At 42.9% G+C, this 20,906-nt stretch overlaps 1 protein-coding gene across 3 annotated transcripts in view; it reads right to left on the reverse strand.

Annotated features, from left to right (window-relative positions):
* Positions 1-4,107: 4,107 nt before the first annotated feature.
* st8sia5 (ST8 alpha-N-acetyl-neuraminide alpha-2,8-sialyltransferase 5) overlaps positions 4,108-20,906 on the reverse strand; it is a 44,740-nt gene continuing 27,941 nt past the window's right edge. For all 3 annotated transcript variants that reach the window (XM_078417600.1, XM_078417517.1, XM_078417687.1), the window contains exons 4-7: positions 17,707-17,851; positions 15,945-16,057; positions 14,299-14,391; positions 4,108-12,681 (exon numbers count right to left, since the gene is read on the reverse strand). In XM_078417600.1, the coding sequence (XP_078273726.1) occupies positions 12,219-12,681; positions 14,299-14,391; positions 15,945-16,057; positions 17,707-17,851 (814 nt within the window). In that variant the 3' untranslated portion in view covers positions 4,108-12,218. The remainder of the gene's footprint in view (positions 12,682-14,298; positions 14,392-15,944; positions 16,058-17,706; positions 17,852-20,906) is intronic.

Here is a 20,906-nt window from a genome sequence, read left to right on the forward strand (position 1 = left end):
CTATTAATTTGAGTGATGAATCAATCGTCTGTAGTTTCTGTTACTCAGTAGGTATATACACAGTTAGTAGCTTAGCAGTACATACTGGTAGCATAGGTGGTGAGAGCAGGTATTGAGAGGGGTGGTTCTGGGATGCCAGAACTAACTGTTGCGCCTTCCCCGGGTGTCATGGGCCTAATTCAATGAAACACCAGTGAAGGGAGATGCCCACTAGATAAACCCAATGATATACTGGCGTCTACATGCCTACAGGGTTTGTTGTCCCATTGTCTAGCTGTGTAAAGGCATTTAAGATTCTCATGTGACATTTGGATTGGGTTTCTTGGTTAAACATTTTTCTTGTGTGTTTGTCAACATGTAAATAGCTTATTACTGAATATGAAGTTAGTTATTGTCTTATATCGTTTGTGTTAAGTTATAGGTGAAGTTTATCACACAAAGGGTGGTGGATGTATGAAACAAGCTGCCAGAGGATGTAGTTGAGGATGGGACTATCCCTACATTTAAGAACCGGTTAGACAGGTATATGGATAGGACAGGTTTGGAGGGGTTTGGACCAAATACTGGCAGGTGGGACTAGTGTAGCTGGGACATGTTGGCCAGTGTGGGCAAATTGGGCCAAAGGGCCTATTTCCACACTGCATCACTCTATGACTCTCTGACCATGTGTGTATGGGCAGTTTAGATTCCGTTTTGGCATTGGGCTTGGTTTTCTTGGTTGAGTACTTATCCTGGTGTTACAGCACAAGTACTTTGTGTGTTTAATAGTAATAAAAATGGAAACAATGCCAAAGAAGGTCGAAGTATGAAAGTATGCATCAGGTAGGAATTCTTTTCAGGCACTTCCTGCGAGAGGGAGAGAAGTCCGGAGAGGCTGATCAAACAAGCAAGGTCCATATGGAAACATGTAGAAACAAAGAACTGCTGGTTTACACCAAAGAGAGGCACAAATTGCTGGAGTAACTTAGCTGTGTAACTTTGTGTCTATCCAAGGTCCATGTGTCTCTGTCAGGGGAAAGGAATGAAAAACAACAGCTGTTCCCAAAATTGTTGGCTCACATTCACAGCAAGGTGTTGATTTGGATCTGATACTGAAAATGTGTGCTATGTCTGATGAGGAGAGATTAGGAGACAGATAGCAAGAGGGGGGAAAAAGGTGCAGCAGCACAGTTCGTTAAATGGTGAGTAGCGATACCTGAGAGTGGGATAGGAAAAGTACATATACCTCACAAGAAGTACATCCTCCTCTAAAATGTATCTTTTGCAGTTATTCTTCCAGGGGATTGGATGTCATTAGTGACGTGAGTATTTATTCCCCCGCACCAACTATCCTTGAATCGTGCAGCTTGCTGAGTCATTTCAACAGAGGGTCAATAGTCAGCCGCGTTACTGTGGCCCAGATTTATTTAATTAACTGAAATACCCGAGCTGCTGAGGAGGGATCTGAACGAGAGGACTGAGGAGTGATCAGAATTAAAGCACGTTCTTTTAGGAATTCTTTGCCACAGAAAGCTGTGGAGGCCGTCAGTGGATATTTTTAAGGCAGAGATAGATAGATTCTTGATTAGTACAGGTGTCAGAGGTTATGGGGAGAAGGCAGGAGAATGAGGTTAGGAGGGAGAGATAGATCAACCATAATTGAATGGCGGAGTAGACTTGGTGGGCCGAATGGTCTAATTCTACTCCTATTCCTAATGAATTTGTGTATGGTAATACAAAAAACTAGCTACTGTATCCTTTACATCATTTCCTTTACCATAACCCTCACCACCAGAAATGTATTGGTTTATTTTTGTGAACGCTGGTTCTTGTGGATAACGGGAATCTTCCAGTTCAAGTGTGCGTTCTGTATAAGTGAAGTAAGTGGAGTGGAATCAAACTCTGATCATAGGATGAGTATATTGTACATCTCGCCATGTAGAGCATGGTCCTGACCTCCCATCTAACTCATTGGAGATCTTTGAATTATCTTTATCCTGCACTAAATGTTGTACCCATTATCCTTTATCTGTAAACTGTGGACGGCTTGATTGTCGTCATGTAGTCTTTTATTTGACTGGATACCATGCAACAAAAGCTTACCACTTTACCTCAGCACATGTGACGATAACAAACTAAACTAAAACTAAACCTTTTTACATGGAGAAAGTTTTACCCACATTATAACAATGATAATTGATAGTGAAAATCAGGGTGGCATGGTGGCGCAGTGGTAGAGTTGCTGCCTTACAGCACTTGCAGAGCCAGAGACCAGGGTTCGATCTCAACCACGGGTCCTGTCTTTACGGAGTTTGTATGTTCTCCCCGTAACAGGGTGGGTTTTCTCCGAGATCTTCGGTTTTCTCCCACACTCCAAAGATGTGCAGGTTTGTAGGTTAATTGGCTTGGTATAAATGTAAATTGTCCCCAGCGTGTGCAGGATAGTGTTAATGTGCGGGGATCACTGGTTGGCGCGGACTCGGTGGGCCAAAGGGCCTGTATCCGCGCTGTATCTCTAAAACAAAAAAAACAAAAACTAATACATTTTAGATTACTTGGGAGGAAATGAGGCACATTTTACAGATTTCTCCCAAGTGGACTGCTGAGCTATGTAAAGAAAAATCTATTTAGACTAACTGTTTGCAAAACATGTGTAGGAAAGAACTGCAGATGCTGGTTTAAAGTAGACACAAAATGCTGGAGTAACTCAGCGGGTCAGGCAGCATCTCTGGAGAGAAGGAATGGGTGACATTTTGGGTGGAGACCCTTCTTCAGACTGAAGGAATGGGTGTCTCTGTCGGGGAAAGGAATGAAAAACAACAGCTGTTCCCAAAATTGTTGGCTCATATTCACATGCCAGCAAGGTGTTGATTTGGATCTGATACTGAAAATGTGTGCTAGGTCAATAAGAAATGTCACCCATTCCTTCTCTCCGGAGATGCTGCCTGACTCGCTGAGTTACTCCAGCATTTTGTGTCTACCTGTTTGCAAAACATGTTCCATTCTGGTGTATGAAGCCTGTGTCCATTCTGACATTCAATAAATAGAAGAAAAAATACGATGTAATGATCACATTTATTTTTTTGCATCATTTCTTTTTATATAGAGTCATAGAGTCATAGATACAGAGTGGAAACAGGTCCTTTGGCCCAACTTGCCCACACCGGCCAACATGTCTCAGCAACACTAGTCCCACTTGCCTGTGCTTGGTCCATAACCCTCCAAACCTGTCCTATCCATGTACCTGTCCAACTGTTTCTTAAACGATGGGATAGTTCCAGCCTCAACTACCTCCTCTGGCAGCTTGTTCCATACACCCACCACCCTCTGTATGAAAATGTGACCCCTCAGATTCCTATTAAATCTTTTCCCCTTCACCATGAACCTATGTCCTCTGGTCCTCGATTCCCCTACTCTGGGCAAAAGACTATTTTTACTAATCCTCTCATGATTTTGTATACCTCTAAAAGATCTCCCCTCATCCTCCTGCACTCCATGGAATAGAGACCCGGCCTACTCAACCTCTCCCTATAGCTCACAGCCTTTGGTCCTGGCAACATCCTCATAAATCTTTTTTGAACCCTTTCAAGCTTGACAGTATCTTTCCTATAACATGGTGCCCAGAAATGAACACAATACTCTAAATGCCGTCTCACCAACGTCTTATACAACTACAACATGATCTCCCAACTTCTATACTCAATACTCTGACTGATGAAGGCCACAGTGCCAAAAGCCTTTTTGACCACTTGATCTACCTGCGACTCGACCTTCAAGGAACCGTACAATAGACAATAGGTGCAGGAGTAGGCCATTCAGCCCTTCGAGCCAGCACCACCATTCAATGTGATCATGGCTGATCATTCTCAATCAGTACCCTGTTCCTGCCTTCTCCCCATACCCCCTGACTCCACTAACTTTAAGAGTCTATCTAGCTCTATCTAGCTCTCTCTTGAAAGCATCCAGAGAATTGGCCTCCACTGCCTTCTGAGGCAGAGAATTCCACAGATTTACAACTCTCTGACTGAAAATGTTTTTCCTCATCTCTGTTCTAAATGGCCTACCCCTTATTCTTAAACTGTGGCCCCTGGTTCTGGACTCCCCCAACATTGGGAACATGTTTCCTGCCTCTAACGTGTCCAGTCCCTTAATAATCTTATATGTTTCAATAAGATCCCCTCTCATCCTTCTAAATTCCAGTGTATACAAGCCTAGTCGCTCCAGTCTTTCAACATACGACAGTCCCGCCATTCCGAGAATTAACCTAGTGAACCTACGCTGCACGCCCTCAATAGCAAGAATATCCTTCCTCAAATTTGGAGACCAGAACTGCACACAGTACTCCAGGTGCGGTCTCACTAGGGCCCTGTACAACTGCAGAAGGACCTCTTTGCTCCTATACTCAACTCCTCTTGTTATGAAGGCTAACATTCCATTGGCTTTCTTCACTGCCTGCTGTACCTGCATGCTTCCTTTCAGTGACTGATGCGCTAGGACACCCAGATCTCGTTGTACGTCCCCTTTTCCTAACTTGACACCATTCAGATAATAATCAGCCTTCCTATTCTTACCACCAAAGTGGATAACCTCACATTTATCCACATTAAACTGCATCTGCCATGCATCTGCCCACTCACACAACCTGTTCAAGTCACCCTGCAACCTCCTAGCATCTTCCTCACAGTTCACACTGCCAGAAGCAACCTTCCACCATCACCTTCTGCTTCCTTCCATGGGGCCAATTTGCTATCCATTCAGTTATCTCTCCTTGGATCCCGTGAAATCTAACCTTCCAGTGCAGCCTACCATGTATGCCTTCCTAAAGTCCATGTACACAACATCTACAGCTCTGTACTCATCAACCTCTTTGCTCACGTTTTCAAAAAAATCAATCAGATTTGTGAGACACGACCTCCCACGTACAAAACCATGCTACTGTCCTGTCCCTAATCAGCCCTTGCCCATCCAAATGCCTGTATATCCTATCCCTCAGAATACACTCCAGTAACTTACCAACTACAGATGTTAAGCTTACCGGCCTATAGTTCCCAGCATTTTCCCTGCAGCCCTTCTTGAAAAGAGGCAAAAACATTTGCCACCCTCCAATCCTCTGGCACCTCTCCTGTAATTAAGGACATCTCATAAATTTCAACCAGGGCTCCCGCAATTTCCTCTAGTTTCCCGCTATGTCATTGGATATATCTGATCAGGTCCTGGAGATTTGTCTACCTTCGACCGTAACCCTGACTGCTCTCATGACACTTCCAGTGACTGCTTCAATTTCCTCCATCCTTCTGTCTTTCTCCTCGGTAAATACAGAGGAAAAATAATCATTGAGGACCTTGCCCATCTCCTGTTTTTATTCATGAGAGGTCCCACTCTCTCTATAATTACCCTTTTCCCCCTTATGTATTTATAAAATCTTTTGGGATTGTTTTTAATGCTATCCGCCAGAGCTATCTCCTGGCCCATTTTTGCCCTTCTGATCTCCTTTTACAGTTTGCTCCTTAGTTCCGGAAACTCCTCCAGGGATGCACTTGATCCCAGCTGCCTATACCTGTCCCATGCATCCTTCTTGTTTTTGACTAACATCTCAATTTCCCTCGTCAGCCAAGCTTCCTTACGTTTGCCTGCTTCTCCTTTCTAACGGGGACGTACACATCCTGAGCTCTCTTCAGTGCACTTTTATAAACAACCCATTTGGCCGATGTTCCTTTCCCCTCAAATAACCTGCTCCAGTCAACTTGAGCGAGACCTTCTCTCATACCCTCAAAGTTGCATTTTAACACGTGGGCCCACTCCGTCACGATTCATAACTATCTTAAACCTAATCAAACTATGGTCACTTGTCCCAAAAGGCTCCTCCACACACACTTCATTAACTTGCCCTTCCCAATTTCCCAATACTAGATCCAGCGTTGCCCTCTCATGTGTGGGGGCCTCCACATACTGCTTAAGAAAACTCTCCTGAACACTTTTGAGGAATTGCACCCCATCTGAACCCTTCACGCTATGATTTTCCCAGTCTATATTGGGAAAGTTGAAATTCCCTACAACAACAACCTTATTTGACCTGCAGCTGTCTGCAATCTCCCGGCACATTTGCTCTTCTAATTCCCGTTGTCTATTTTATGACTGTATTAAATATATTATCCTCCACTGAAAAAGAGAGCCCCACAAGCAGGATCATTTTTCTGAAATGTCCATTTTTAAGAACTATTCAAAGGGAATCACAATGACATAAATCAGATCAGTCGTGCCCAAGATCCAGACATTTTACTAAAGAGAACACACTTCCCACCAACAGCAGAGAAGGTCGATGTATCAGGGAATGGTGTCTCTCCCAAACTACACACTCTTAAAATTCAAATCATGAAAGGTGTGAGTTGGACCTGACAAGGTACATCATCATGTGCCAAAGTCTCCCTGATATGCAATGTACCAAGAACTGTGGTGAGATCCAGTAATGCCTCTGCCTCACAGAATGATCTGTTCCTAAATAAACACAGTAACCATGAAAGGAATCAGACATCTTTAGCAAAGTCACACAGCACTCTGTAATAAACAGTTATATCTATTCATTCACAGATATGTTTGCTTCTGGCAAGGCCAGCATTTATTGTCACCTTGAACGGAGGTGTGCTGATAAATCTGCGAGGATGAAGCGCTACAGATCAAACCTGTGGCAATGGGAACCAGATGGCATTTTATGACAATCTAGTAGTGTAATTTATTGACGAAACAAGGAACTGCAGATGCTGGTTAATACACGAAAGGACACAAAGTGCTGGAGTAACTCTTCGGGTCAGACCACATTTCTGGATAGGGTCCTGGAGTGTTAATTTTGTCTTTCCTGATGCTGGCTTCTTATTCCAGATATGGCTAAGAGTAGATTAACCATTTACACCTCCTGTGCAGTTGAACTTCATTAGCCTGCACTAAAAGGACCATTCACAGCCGTGGTCTGAATTAGATAACATTTTGAACAAAACAAAGCAAAAGCTCTTGGTGCTTCATAGGTTGGGGTAGGGATCAGACATGAATGTGAGAAGTCTCCAGAGGTGCTGATGAGACAGCAGCACTTCTACTGTTGAGCAATAAATGGGGAGGGTGAAGGTATGTAGGGTAAAACGCTGGGGAGAGGGGTCGTGAACTTGGCGTGAAGTTATTGACATTGCTGAGGTGATCAGCAGGATGTGGATTGTTAGAAATATTGTGAGTTTTTAACAACTTTTGACTTGAATTATAAAAAATGGAGCCAGTGGTGACTCATGTGCACTACTTCAGTGTAATCTACTATTCCTACACTCTTGTACTTAAGTATGATTGTGCTTATGTCTAGTAAGTTTTTACTGAACTGTGCACAAAAAAAGGAATTTCACTGCATCTAGGTACATGTGACAAAAAGTTCCATTGAACCATTGAAAAACTATTCTAAGTCAATGAGGCAGCAATGACTTGAGGATGACAGAGGATAGAGCTTCGAAGGCCAAAAAAGAAAAAAAAAGAAAAGTTAAGCAAAATGGATAGAGTGTTTAAAATGTTAATGATGCTGCATTTGTGGGGGAGGGGAGAGGGGAAGAGACAATAGAAACAAGAGGTGCACAGAAATACAAGGAAACAGGGGCAGGATTAGGGCCTGGCCATTATGATCATGGCTAATCTATGCTGGCCTCAACTACTCTTCTGTGCCAGTGCCTCATAACACTCATGGAGGCAGGTAATATCTCTGAAGTGGATCCCTCTCACTTAGGTATAATTTTTGTTAAAAATCTTTTTTAGGAAGGAGATGAGGAGGAATTTCTTTAGTCAGCGAGTGGTGAATCTGTGGAACTCATTGCCACAGATGGCTGTGGAAGCCGTCAATGGATTTTTCTAAGGTGAAGATTGATTGATTCGTGATTAGTACGGGTGTCAGGGGTTATGGGGAGAAGGCAGGAGAATAGGGTTAAGAGGGAACGATAGATCAGCCTTGATTGAATGGTGGGGCAGACGTGATAGGCTGAATGGTCTAATTCTGCTCCTATAATTTATGAACTTATTTTAAACAGGCTCGGCTAACCCTCCAGTGTTCATTGCCATCCCTAGTTGCATCTGCTCAAACAAAAATACTAAAATTAGATTGCAGAAGGGAATTCAGGATAGATCAAGGATATGTGTAAAAGAGAAATCTAGGGTTGGTCAAAGGGATATAGAGAAAACACTACAGTGACTCAGCAGTAGAGTTGCTGCCTTACAGCACTAGAGACCCAGGTTCCATCCTGACTACGGGTGCCATCTGTACGGAGTTTGTACGTTCTCCCTGTGACCTCGTGGGTTTCTCCAGGTGCTTCGGTTTCAAGGTTTCATGGTCAAGGTCAGTTTATTGTCACATCTACCGATTAAGGTACAGTGAAATTTGAGTTACCATACAGCCATATTACGTGAAAAGCAACAAGACACATAAAAGTTAACATAAACATCCATAACAGTGGATTCCACATTCCTCACTGATGGAAGGCAATAAAGTTGAATCTTCTTCCTCTTTGTTCTCCCGCGGTCTGGGCAGTCAAACCATCCGCAGTCGGGGCCATCAAAGCCCCCGCAGCCGACAATCGGAGCCCCCATCGGGGTGATCAAAACTCCCGCGTTGGGGCAGTTGAAACTCTCTCCCGAGCTCATGGAGCTCCCGAGTCGGCCTCTTCTTACCAGAGGCCGCGGGCTCCACGATGTTGAAGTCCACAGGCCCCACGGTTGGAGCTTCGATCCCCGGCAAAGGGATCGCAAGCTCCGCTATGTTAAAGTCCCGCAGACTCCCGCGGCTTGGAGCTCCAGGAAAGACCACCAACTCCACGATGTGAGGCCGCAGCGGGGACGGAGAGACGATACGGAAAAAAATTGCATCTCCGTGGAGGTAAGAGATTGAAAAAAAGTTTCCCCCAACCTCTCACATAAAACAAATCAAGGAACACTAAAACATACTTTTAACAGATACTAAAAATAACAAAAAGAAGAAAGGACAGGCAGACTGTTGGCGAGGCAGCCACTGGTGGTGGCGCCATCCTCCCACACTCCAAAGATGAATAGGTTTGTAGGTTAATTGGCTTCAGTAAAATTGTCCCTAGTGTGCAGGATAATGTACGGGGTGATCGCCAGTTGGCATGGACTCGGTGGGCCGAAGGGCCTGCTTCCATGCTGTATCACTAAAGTCTGAAGTCTAAACGCTGCAGTTGAGAATCTGTCCTGAAGTGCCAGAGTAAAAGGAGAGCTGACTGCCATCAATAAGTATACAGATGGCCCAATTTTATTTTGTATTCTTTAAAAGGATCCTGCTGGTGAAAAGCTCTCTTCAACCAATATTTTTTTTTAATCAATAGTGATGATCTATGAATTTATAGCGCACAAAGTACATAAATGTAACCACCATGCAAAAAAAGAGCTATACATCTTTTAACAGACACTTTAACGATAAACTTGTGCTTTACAGGACAGTGGCAGAATAAAGAATTGAGCTTTTTGATTGCATTGAAAATTAAAAAACTGCAGATGCTGTAAGCCTGAAAGATTTTTGACCTGAAATGTCAACTGTTTCTCTTTCGAGATGCTGCCTGATCTGTTTATTTCCAGTATTTTCTATTTTCTATTTTCATGGCTGTTTTAAGCTTATAATGGCTGTAGGAGAGTCATTGGTGTTAGTGGCATTTCCAGTGAGCATGTTTGGCCTGCGTATCATCTCATAAATTCTACTATTGACTACTGGTAAACTAGTCAAAGGCACTGTTATGTTTTACTCACATAGCCATATATTGTTTTGTGTGTTTGGTGTAAACTTTCCAGATTAAGGGTTAGCTGCACAGTCAAGTGCACAATGTGGAAGAATGTTTTGGCTTGTCAGCACCTGTGATCCTACCTCACTCCATTAACAATTCCCATCCTCACAGAGCATTCGAATATCTCACGACAATATCATATTTCTCATTGATTAAAATCAGCTTCAACCAGGATCTAATTAGGATTCTTAGCTTATTAACCAGAATAATAAAGGAATTGTAACTTGCAGCTTGACATCATTCTGCCAATGGCAATTGCTTAGTATTATTACTAAATAACTTTAATGATAATTTTGAGGGCATGCCCAATAGTTCTTATTCATATTCCAAGCAAGAAAGGTCCTTCATGTCATGACAGACTAACTCTTTTTGATTCTCTCCATCTATACTCATCTCTCGAACAATCCATTTCCAGATCAAAGCATTTTACTAAGAACAAGGGGTTCCTCTGAAGGATGCCAATTCTTCTGTGTGAGGCTGCAGAGCAGATTTAGAAGGATGATCCTGAGGCTGGAACATAGACAATAGACAATAGGTGCAGGAGTAGGCCATTCGGCCCTTCGAGCCAGCACCGGCATTCAATGTGATCATGGCTGATCATTCTCAATCAGTACCCCGTTCCTGCCTTCTCCCTATACCCCCTGACTCCACTATCCTTAAGAGCTCTATCTAGCTCTCTCTTGAATGCATTCAGGGAATTGGCCTCCACTGCCTTCTGAGGCAGAGAATTCCACAGATTCACAACTCTCTGACTGAAGAAGTTTTTCCTCATCTCCGTTCGAAATGGCCTACCCGTTATTCTTAAACTGTGGCCACTGGTTCTGGACTCCCCCAACATTGGGAACATGTTTCCTGCCTCTAACGTGTCCAACCCCTTAATAATCTTATACGTTCTGATAAGATCCCCTCTCATCCTAAATTCCAGTGTATACAAGCCTAGTCGCTCCAGTCTTTCAACATATGACAGTCCCGCCATTCCGGGAATTAACCTAGTAAACCTACGCTGCACACCCTCAATAGCAAGAATATCCTATAATATATTATTATGAGGAGAAGGCATCTCAAAGAAGAGGTGATTTCTTCAGTGTTGCTTTAACTGACATTTATAAAACTATCAGTACCTTGGACAGAGTGAACAGGAAATCCCTAATTTTGCTTAGCTCAGCAATCAATGATCAAGGCCCATCGATTTAAGTTGATTGGAAAGAGAATTGGTAGGGAGTAGAGAAAAAGAAGTTCATTGAAAGAGTAATGAGGAACTGAAACTCAATTATTTAAAGTGAGTCAGTGCAGAACATCATCACATTTAATGTCTGGATGAACATGTGAAATGCCACAACCTAAGCTGGAAAGGGTGCAGAAATGTTACCACGACCTGAACGATAGGGAAAGGTTGAGTGGGCTAGGTCCTAATTCCTTGGATTTTATCGAGGTGTTCAAGATCATGAGAGGAATAGTTAGAGCAAATGCACAATGTCTTTTGTACAGAGTAGGGGAATCGAGAACCAGAGGATGTAGGTTTAAGGTGATGGGGGAAAGATTTAATAGGAACCTGAGGGGTATCTTTTTTACACAAAGGATGGTAGATGTATGGAATGATCTGCTAGAGGAGGTAGTTGAGCCAGGTACTATCACAACATTTATGAACCATTTGGACAGGTACATGGATAGGATAGGTTTAGAGGGATATGGGCCAAATGCAGGCAGGTGGAACTAGTGTTGATGGGGCATGTTGGTCGGTGTGGGCCAGTTGAGCAAACAGGTCTGTTTCCACGCTGTGTGACTCTATGACGATAACTCTAACCTACATGCCAAGAGCTGTGAAGTGTGAAAAGTTTTCATTTGGACAGTGTGGACAGAATGTGCCGAATATTTTTCTTCTGTTAAGTAGATTTCAATGAATTTATGATTCACTTTGAGTTTTGAGGGAGGCTTATGAAAGAAATTGCCAGCTTATGCCGGGCAAATTATTTAAAATTAGGGGAAATTTAAGTAATTAATTAATCCTTTAAAACCCACAAGAAAATCTACAATGGCCAATACTAAATCTTGGAAAGTTCCACCTTGAACTGATAGAAGACATCAGCCATGATCACATTGAATGGCTGTGCTGGCTCGGAGGGCCGAATGGCCTACTCCTACACCTACTGTCTATTGTCTACTATCTATATAAGACTCAAACAGCTGGAAATGCCACCAACAAAAACAATCACATTCCATAAAATCTTGGGTCACCCCTTTGACCAATGATCATAGAAAAGGACAACGTTTTATTGGGGATATCTTTGTTTTTCTTATCACAGTGATAGCACAACTAGTCTACTTATTGCATACTTCTCTAACCAATAATGTGAAAGGATAGTCCTTTCAATGAATATCCACCTAAATAATCAGAATTTATAGGCATATCTTTCTCTGTGGTAACAAACATCAGCTACAAACGTCGGTATGGACCTGAAGAATCCCCTTGCTGTGCATGTGCAGAAAATTGAAGATCTCAGAAGTCATCTTGTGGAAACCTGGTCGAGGTTTGACATTGTCATAGTAATGGTGGGTGATGAAATAGCCTGAGGGGTCCATGGGAAACGACCAGAAACCATAGAGATGGACCTCTTCACACAACTCCATTGCAGCTGTCACCAGCATTAAACCACTACTGAGGCGTTTGGCTCTGAGCCCATGTCTCATCCAGAAACGGGAAAGATTCTCGAGATAGCGGGGATGGAAGTAGAACGTGGATTGCTGGGACTCAAAGTCATCCAGTACATACTTGACTCTGAATGAAACATCCGTGTTGCGGGTATTGTAGAAAGCTGGCATCACCACAGAAGCATTTTCATACTTCTGTAGGACTTCATAGAATGGCCGTCTCCACTTTTCTAGCTTTTGGAATCTAAAGGCAAAAAACATTGTCATCTTAGAACTTTTTTGAGGGCTGTTATTTTTTCAACAATGGAAACTTTTCATCATATTTTATTTCCCAACATTATTTTTCCATCTTCCCAAACAATAATCTCGGTATGTCAGAATACTGTGTTGTCAACGGCAGTATTTTGAAAACCGTCCCACCTGTATCCATGGCGATAGTTTATCATTCCAGTGGGTACTGGCAATGTTCACAGCATTATATTACTAGAGAGAGTTAATGAATCGTATTTCTAGAATCAATATCCCATACCTCTGATGTTGACATCAGAATCTAATTCTCTTTGCTATTAGCGTGGCCTTTGAATTAGTATTGATGTTGTCTATATGGAGTTTGTACGTTGTGGGTTTTCCCCGGTGCTCCAGTTTCCTCCCACACTCCAAAGATGTACAGGTTTGTAGGTTAATTGGCTTTGGTAAAGATTGTAAATTGTCCTTAAGTGTGTGAGATAGTGCTAGTGTATGGGGATCGCTGGTCGGCATAGACTTGGTGGGCCGAAGGGCAGTATCTATAAACTAAATTAAACTAAACTAAACTAGTATTGGTATTTGTTTATTATCGTTATGGTTATTATGAAACCGTGAAAAGTTTTTGTTTGTGTGCTATCTGTTCAAATCAGATAACACTATTGTATTCACTGGAGTTTAGAAGGATGATAGGGGATCTTATAGAAACATATCAAATTATAAAAGGACTGGACAAGCTAGATGCAGGAAAAATGTTCCCAATGTTGGGTGAGTCCAGAACTTTTTCACCCAGAGAATTGTGAATTTGTGTAATTCTCTGCCACAGAGGGCAGTGGAGGCCAAATCACTGGATGGATTTAAGAGAGAGTTAGATAGAGCTCTAGGGGCTAATGGAATCAAGGGATATGGGGAGAAGGCTGGCACGGGTTATTGATTGTGGATGATCAGCCATGATCACAATGAATGGCGGTGCTGGCTCAAAGGGCCGAATGGCCTCCTCCTGCACCTATTTTCTATGTTTCTACTATGAATGAATACAAACAAGGCATACACAAGTATAACAGGTAGAGCAATGAGAAAAATAACAGAGTGCAAAATATAGTTTTTCAACGCGATATCATGATAGTTCCAGAGAAAAAATCCACTGTCTGCAACGAGGTGGATTGGACAATCGGGACTACACCCTAGCTTATGGAAGGACCATTCAGAAGACTGATAACAGAGGGGAAGAAGCTGTTCCTGAGTGTGGTGGTATTTTTTTTCAAGCTTTTAAATCTTTTGCCTGACAGGAGGGGGAGAAAAGGGAATGACTGGGGTGGAAGAGGTCTTTGATTATCTCTGTCCATAAAGGCAAAACAAAACTCTCACTTCACTAGAACCAACCTCCAGGGCTTCTGCCCAGCAGAAATAGAACAGCAGCAATCCGTGAACGGTCCACCCACACTGTGCATGCTTCATCAACCCACCTATATTTGCAGCACAACAATCCAGCAACCTGCCAGTTGCAGTTTAAAGCCAATTCACCAAAAGCAAGTTGGGGTCACATGCAGGTTGTAGGACCACAATACAACTTCACCACACATGTACCATGAATGAATGATAAAATGTATTAACCCACCTCTCGGTTACAATGCTCGGATTTATTGTCACAATATCTGTCTTCAGTCCAACGTCCATGGTGTATTTCTCAGAGATTGGTGGCAAATTACACCTACACAGAAGCCAGCAATGAAATGAATGAACACTAGAAGATTTAAATTGAACACATTATTGAACACTGATGTAAACTTCTCCCAAACACTCAAAGATAATGATGAAATGAGGTTTACTGAATGTTGGAAAAATAAATGCGAATCGGGTCAGTGCAAATCTATAATCTAATAGTTTATCTATACTGTACTCCTATATTTTCTCCACCACATGGTGAAGTAATCACCCAGTGAATAAACTAACTGCATCCTTGGCCTCCCATCCATCTTTTGGTACTAAGAAAACATATCCTGTGCATTTTGGGGGTGGGGGCGGGGGTATCTTTGAGTTGCAGCAGACATTGCTATCCCTTCTAGAGGTTTTGCTGTATTAGCCAAGTTACTGTTTCACACAAATGAATCTATAAAAATATAACTTCACCTGCACCTCCTCCAACCTCATCTATTGTATCCACTGTTCCAGATGTCAACTTCTCTATATTGGCAAGACCAAACGCAGGCTCGGCGATCATTTCGCTCAAGATCTTCGCTCAGTCCGCCTTAACCAACCTGATCTCCCGGTGGCTCAGCACTTCAACTCCCCCTCCCACTCCCAGTCTGACCTTTCTGTCATGGGCCTCCTCCATTGTCATAGCGAGGCCCAGCACAAATTGGAGGAACATCAGTTCATATTTCGCTTGGGCAGCTTACACCCCAGCGGTATGAACATTGATTTCTGCAACTTTAGATAGCTCCTTTGTCCCTCTCTTTCCACTCCCCCTTCCCAGTTCCCCACTGTCTTCCTGACTCCAACTACATCCTTTCTTTGTCCTGCCCCCTCCCCTGACATCAGTCTGAAGAAGGGTCTCGACCCCATACGTCACCCATTCCTTCTCTCCTGAGATGCTGCCTGACCCGCTGAGTTACTCCAGCTTTTTGTGATACCTAACTATATTTTATATAAATATAAAAATATAGCTATATTCAGACTGCAGAAGGGTCTTGACCCGAAACGTCACCCATTCCTTCTCTCCAGAGATGCAGCATTTTGTGTCTATCTTCAGTTTAAACCAGCATCTGCTGTTCCCTCCTACACTATATTATAACTGCCTGTGTTGTCATAGTAAAGATAGATGAAAGAATATTGATACGAGAGGAAAATAACTGCAGACTCTGGTACAAATCAAAGGTATCACAAAATGTTGGAGTAACTCAACAGGTCAGGCAGCATCTAGGGGAGAAGGAATGGGTGACGTTTCGGGTTGAGACCCTTCTTCAGACTGAACTGTCAATCAAGCCGTCCACCTTGTACAGGTACAGGAGAAAGGGAATAACGTTTAGTACAAGATAAAGTCCGATTAAAGATCATCTGAGGATCTCTAATAAGGGTCTCCATATGATATTCTATATTTCAGCAAAATAAACCAATGGATGGAACTGTAAAAGGGTACATCCAAAGAACTCCATTACATTTCAGTAGACAGAATGGATATTTTAAGTCATTCATACAATGTGCCTTGAAAGCATTTCTTAAAGAATCAGCAGTAACACTTGTAAAAGCACTGCTCCAACGTACCTGAATACAAAATCCGTGGAGTCGATCTCATTGCCACACTTACTGTTCTTCAGGATTCCTCCATTCCCAATCACTGCACATTTTTTAAACTGGGAGCGTGAATATGGCATTTCCTATGAAGAGGAAACCTCACAGAATGAACAGAAAAAACAAGGACTTGGCAAAGTTGGTTGCTGTCATCATAATATAAAGCTAGTGTCAAAATCAAACTCTCATTTGTCTTCTTTATGCATATAAATATACAGATACATATTGAGAACTGTGCCTCTGTCTTTCTTTCTATATATGTGCTCACAGGTCTTTTCTTACCTCCAGTTCCCTCCCCTCTACTTTCAGTCTGATGATCCGAAACGAAACCCATCCTTTTTCTCCAGAGATTCTGCCTGACCCAGAGTTACTCCAGCACTTTGTGTCTATCTTAGGGATATATCAGCATCTGCAGTTCCTTTCTATACACTTTCCTTTCTATACACTATACAATAAGGGGCGTGGCTGTGTTCTGCAGCTGCGGCTCACCGGCAGTCTCTGTCTTTTTTTTGTTTTTTTGTCTATTGTCATCGTTTAATGTGCGTTTTGTTCTATTTTTAACTCTGTGTATGTGGGGGAAACCTTTTTTCTAATCTCCTCCTCAACGGAGATGCGACCTTTACCGTGTCGTATCTCCGTTCGTGCTACGGCCTAACATCGTGGAGTCGGCGGCCTCCAGCTGGGATCGACCTTGAAGACTCCGGTCGCAGGGCCTGGACTTACCATCTCGGAGGCTTCGGCCGTGGGCCCTGCAGACCGCAACATCGGGAGCTCGCAGGTCCCTGGCTGGCGACCGGTTTTTGGGAGCTCCAGCCGTAGCAGCTTCGACCGCCCCGAAGCGCGAGGTATGATCGACCCGCTCGCAGGCCCTTCATCGCCCTGCGTGGCCTGGCCGCAGCACTTTCCATCGTCCGGTGGGGGCTCAGGACTTTCATCGGCCTGCTCGGCTCGGCCCTGGGACTTTCCATCGCCCAGTGGGGGCTCAGGACTTTCATCGGCCTGCTCGGCTCGGCCCTGGGACTTTCCATCGCCCGGTGGGGGCTTCAAAAAGTTGGGAGCCTCGATCACCTCGTGGCACCACGGGAGAAGAATGAGGAGGAGATAAGACTTTTCTTTGCCTTCCATCACAGTGAGGGTGTGCCTAGAGCAATCACTGTGATGGCTGTTTGTGTAAAAATTGTATCTGTGTGTCCTGTGCTTTTTGTTGTCTACTGCCGGACCCTGACGTGAGGGGACGCTGGCGTTGTTTATTCGCCGCTTTTCCGTTAGAATAGTTTGTCTGTTTGTTTTTATGTTATGATTGTTTATGTAAAGCGCTTTGAGCACCTGATAAGGCGCTATATAAAATAAATGCTTATTATTATTATTATTATTTCCCTAGCAACCCTTTTGCTCTTAACATATCAGTAGAAACTGAACAGACGCTCTTTGAGACAGACTGAATCCACCTGCTCAACTTCCTGCCATACCCTCAATCCGAAAACACATCCAGTTAATTAGTTTATTTCTACCACTTATTTCAATGACCTTTACTGATTCACTCATATTAAATTTCATTACTTCATGATAAAGCTGCAAATGATTTACATTCTTTCTTCCAACTTCCCAATTACTGAGTTCCGACAGCAAATTCGCAGCAAGACATTTGAAAATGGAAGGAGCACGTGCAGTTCTAAAATGGAATTAGCTATCGCCTTTTGAACCCTCATCATGCCTCGTAGTCTGGCAGCCTTACCTTTGGAAATAATTCAAAAACATCTTCGTTGATGAAGAGGAAGCCACTGCTGTCCACCTCGTACTTCAGCTTGATGCCCTGGGGAGTATTCTTCTGCGTCGTGAATAGAAATGCCGGCGCGTTGCAGCATCGGGTCAGGTAAGATCTGAGGAATCAAGCAAGAAGATGGAGGCACAAACTGGGCAATTCAGCACATCAGACTGGAAAGAGTTGACTGCCACACTGTGAAAGATGTCTCGGAGGCAGAATCGAAGGTAAGTGAGGATGAAATTTTGGGTTTGCACTGAATTTTCTCCCCCGCCCATTTTATTTATGTCATATCAAACTCTCTTTGATTAGGACGGGTGTCAGGGGTTATGGGGAGAAGGCAGGAGAATGGGATTAGCAGGGAGAGATAGATCAGCCATGATTGAATGAAGGAGTAGACTTAGAGTCATAGAAACATAGAAAATAGGCGCCTTCGAGCCAGCACTGCCATTCAATATGATCACGGCTGATCATCCAAAATCAGTACCCCGTTCCTGCTTTCTCCCCATATCCCTTGATTCCGCCAGCCCTAAGAGCTATATCTAACTCTCTCTTGAAAACATCCAGTGAATTGGCCTCCACTGCCTTCGGTGGCAGAGAATTCCACAGATTCACAACTCTCTCAGTGAAAATGTTTTTCTTCATTTCAATCCTAAATGGCCTACCCCTTATTCTTAAACTGTGACCCCCTAGTTCTGGGCGCCCCCAACAGATGGCCTAATTACGCTCCTATTGCTTATGACCTTATGACCACTATCTCCAGAACTGCACCCCTGCTTTTCAACATTTATTTTTTCACTATCAGTGTACCCTGTGCGGCTCTGTGCAGCAACCATTAAACTCTGAAGAAAGGTCTTGACCCGAAATGTCACCCACTCCTTCTCTCCGGAGATGCTGCTTGTCCCGCTGAATTACTCCAGCATTTTGTGTCCATCTTCATTGTACTTGCAAAGTTGCATAAACATTCTCAACAAGAATCACACCTAATCACTGTTGGCTAACTTACAATATTTCCAAGGATTTACAAACTATTTTTGTCGTAACATAGCCTGGAAACATTTCTCGAGTCAGTAGTTAATCATGATCTATGCCTATAATTATCACACAGAAGACTCTAGATGTTAAAAAACAGCTTTATGTATTTTGATTAAAAATCCCTCAAGTAAATGTTTCAATATATAATAGTTTGAATAATAAACAAGTTTGTGATATTTCTGCTTCCACCTTAAACTTGTGTATTTATTCCAATCTTTATTTTGTATTCTATAAATTATTTCAAGTATTTGATACGTATTGCTCTTTGTTTCTTAGTTTGCTGTCTGCAATGTCAACTGCTGCCTCAAAAATACTTTACAAACAGATTGCGATCACTGTTGCATGTTATATGCATGGGTGCCCGTGACAGGTTTTCCCTCTGCATGCATAGATGTGCATATCACTCAGCAATCAAAACTAGCAGGTGTTACATAAAAACTATGAGACTTGTGATATTCCTACGACCATCAGTTTGAAGAAGGGTCCGGACTGGAAACATTGCCTAACCACGTCCTCCAGAGACTCTGCCTGACCCGCTGAATTACTCCAGCATTTTGTGTCATTTTCACGTGTAGTTATTTGACTATACAATAGATTTTAAAATAATAGATGTATAACAAAAATACAAGGTGCTAGAAATACTCATCAGGCCAGACATATCTGGGGAGAGGGAAACAGAATTAATGTTTCAGGTCAACAAGTTTTCATCAGAACTGAGTATTTCCAACACTTTTTTATTTCAGAATTTCAGTATGTGCAGTTTTTGTTTTGTATTTCAATATTTAAAACATGTTTGTTTGATCTTTACCTCAATGGTATATGCATATTCCAATTGTTACTTTGCGTTCTGTAAGATATTTTAAAAGATTAGCTAAAAAATTGCACTTTCTTTTCATGAAAGATAGACATAAGGTGCTGGAGTAACTCAGCGGGTCAGGCAGCATCTCTGGAGAAAAAGCATGGGTGACGTTTTGGGCCAGGATTCTTCAGATTGCTGTCTGAAGAAGATTTGCAGTTTTGGTCTCCTAATTTGAGGAAGGACGTCCTTGCTATTGAGGCAGTGCAGCGTAGGTTCACGAGGTTAATCCCTGGGGTGGAGGGACTGTCATATGAGGAAAGATTGGAAAAACTAGGCTTGCATTGACTGGAGTTTAGAAGGATGAGAGGGGATCTTATAGAGACGTATAAAATTATAAAAGGACTAGACAAGCTAGATGCAGGAAAATGTTCCCAATGTTGGGGGATTCCAGAACCAGGGGCACAGTCTAAGAATAAAGGGGAGGCCATTTAAAACTGAGGTGAGAAGAAACTTTTTCACCCAGAGAGTTGTGAATTTATGGAATTCTCTGCCACAGAAGGCAGTGGAGCCCAATTCACTGGATGACCTTAAAAGAGAGTTAGATAGAGCTCTAGTGGCTAGAAGGTAGGCCCTATGGGTAGAAGGCAGGCACAGGTTACTGATTGTAGATGATCAGCAATGATCACAATGAATGGCGGTGCTGGCTCGAATGGCCAAATGGCCTCCTCCTGCATCTATTTTCTATGTTTCTATGTTTCTATAACTGGGCTTGTATTCACTGAAATTTAGAAGGATGAGAGGGGATCTTATAGAAACATATAAAATTATTAAGGGATTGGACATGCTAGATGCTGGAAACATGTTCCCAATGTTAGGGGAGCCCAGAACCAGGGGCCACAGTTTAAGAATAAGGGGAGGCCATTTAGAACTGAGATGAGGAAAACCTTTTTCACACACAGAGTTGTGAATCTGTGGAATTCTTTGCCTCAGAAGGCAGTGGAGGTTGATTCACTGGATGCATTCAAAAGAGAGTTAGATAGAGCTCTTCGGGCTAGCGGAATCAACGGATATGGGGAGAAGGCAGGAACGGGGTACTGATTGTGGATGATCAGCCATGATCACATTGAATGGCGGTTCTGGCGCGAGGGGCCGAATGGCCTACTCCTGCACCTATTGTTTATGTATCTATATATCTATGTAGTCCCAGCCCGTAACGTCACCCATCCTTTTTCTCCAGAGATGCTACCTGATCCCGGAGTTATTCCAGCACTTTGTGTCTATCTTCAGTATAAACCTGCATCTGCAGTTCCTTTCTACACACTTTCATTTCATGGTTTGC

The sequence above is a fragment of the Rhinoraja longicauda genome, chromosome 1 (genome assembly GCF_053455715.1).
Source record: "Rhinoraja longicauda isolate Sanriku21f chromosome 1, sRhiLon1.1, whole genome shotgun sequence".
Classification (NCBI taxonomy): domain Eukaryota; kingdom Metazoa; phylum Chordata; class Chondrichthyes; order Rajiformes; family Arhynchobatidae; genus Rhinoraja; species Rhinoraja longicauda.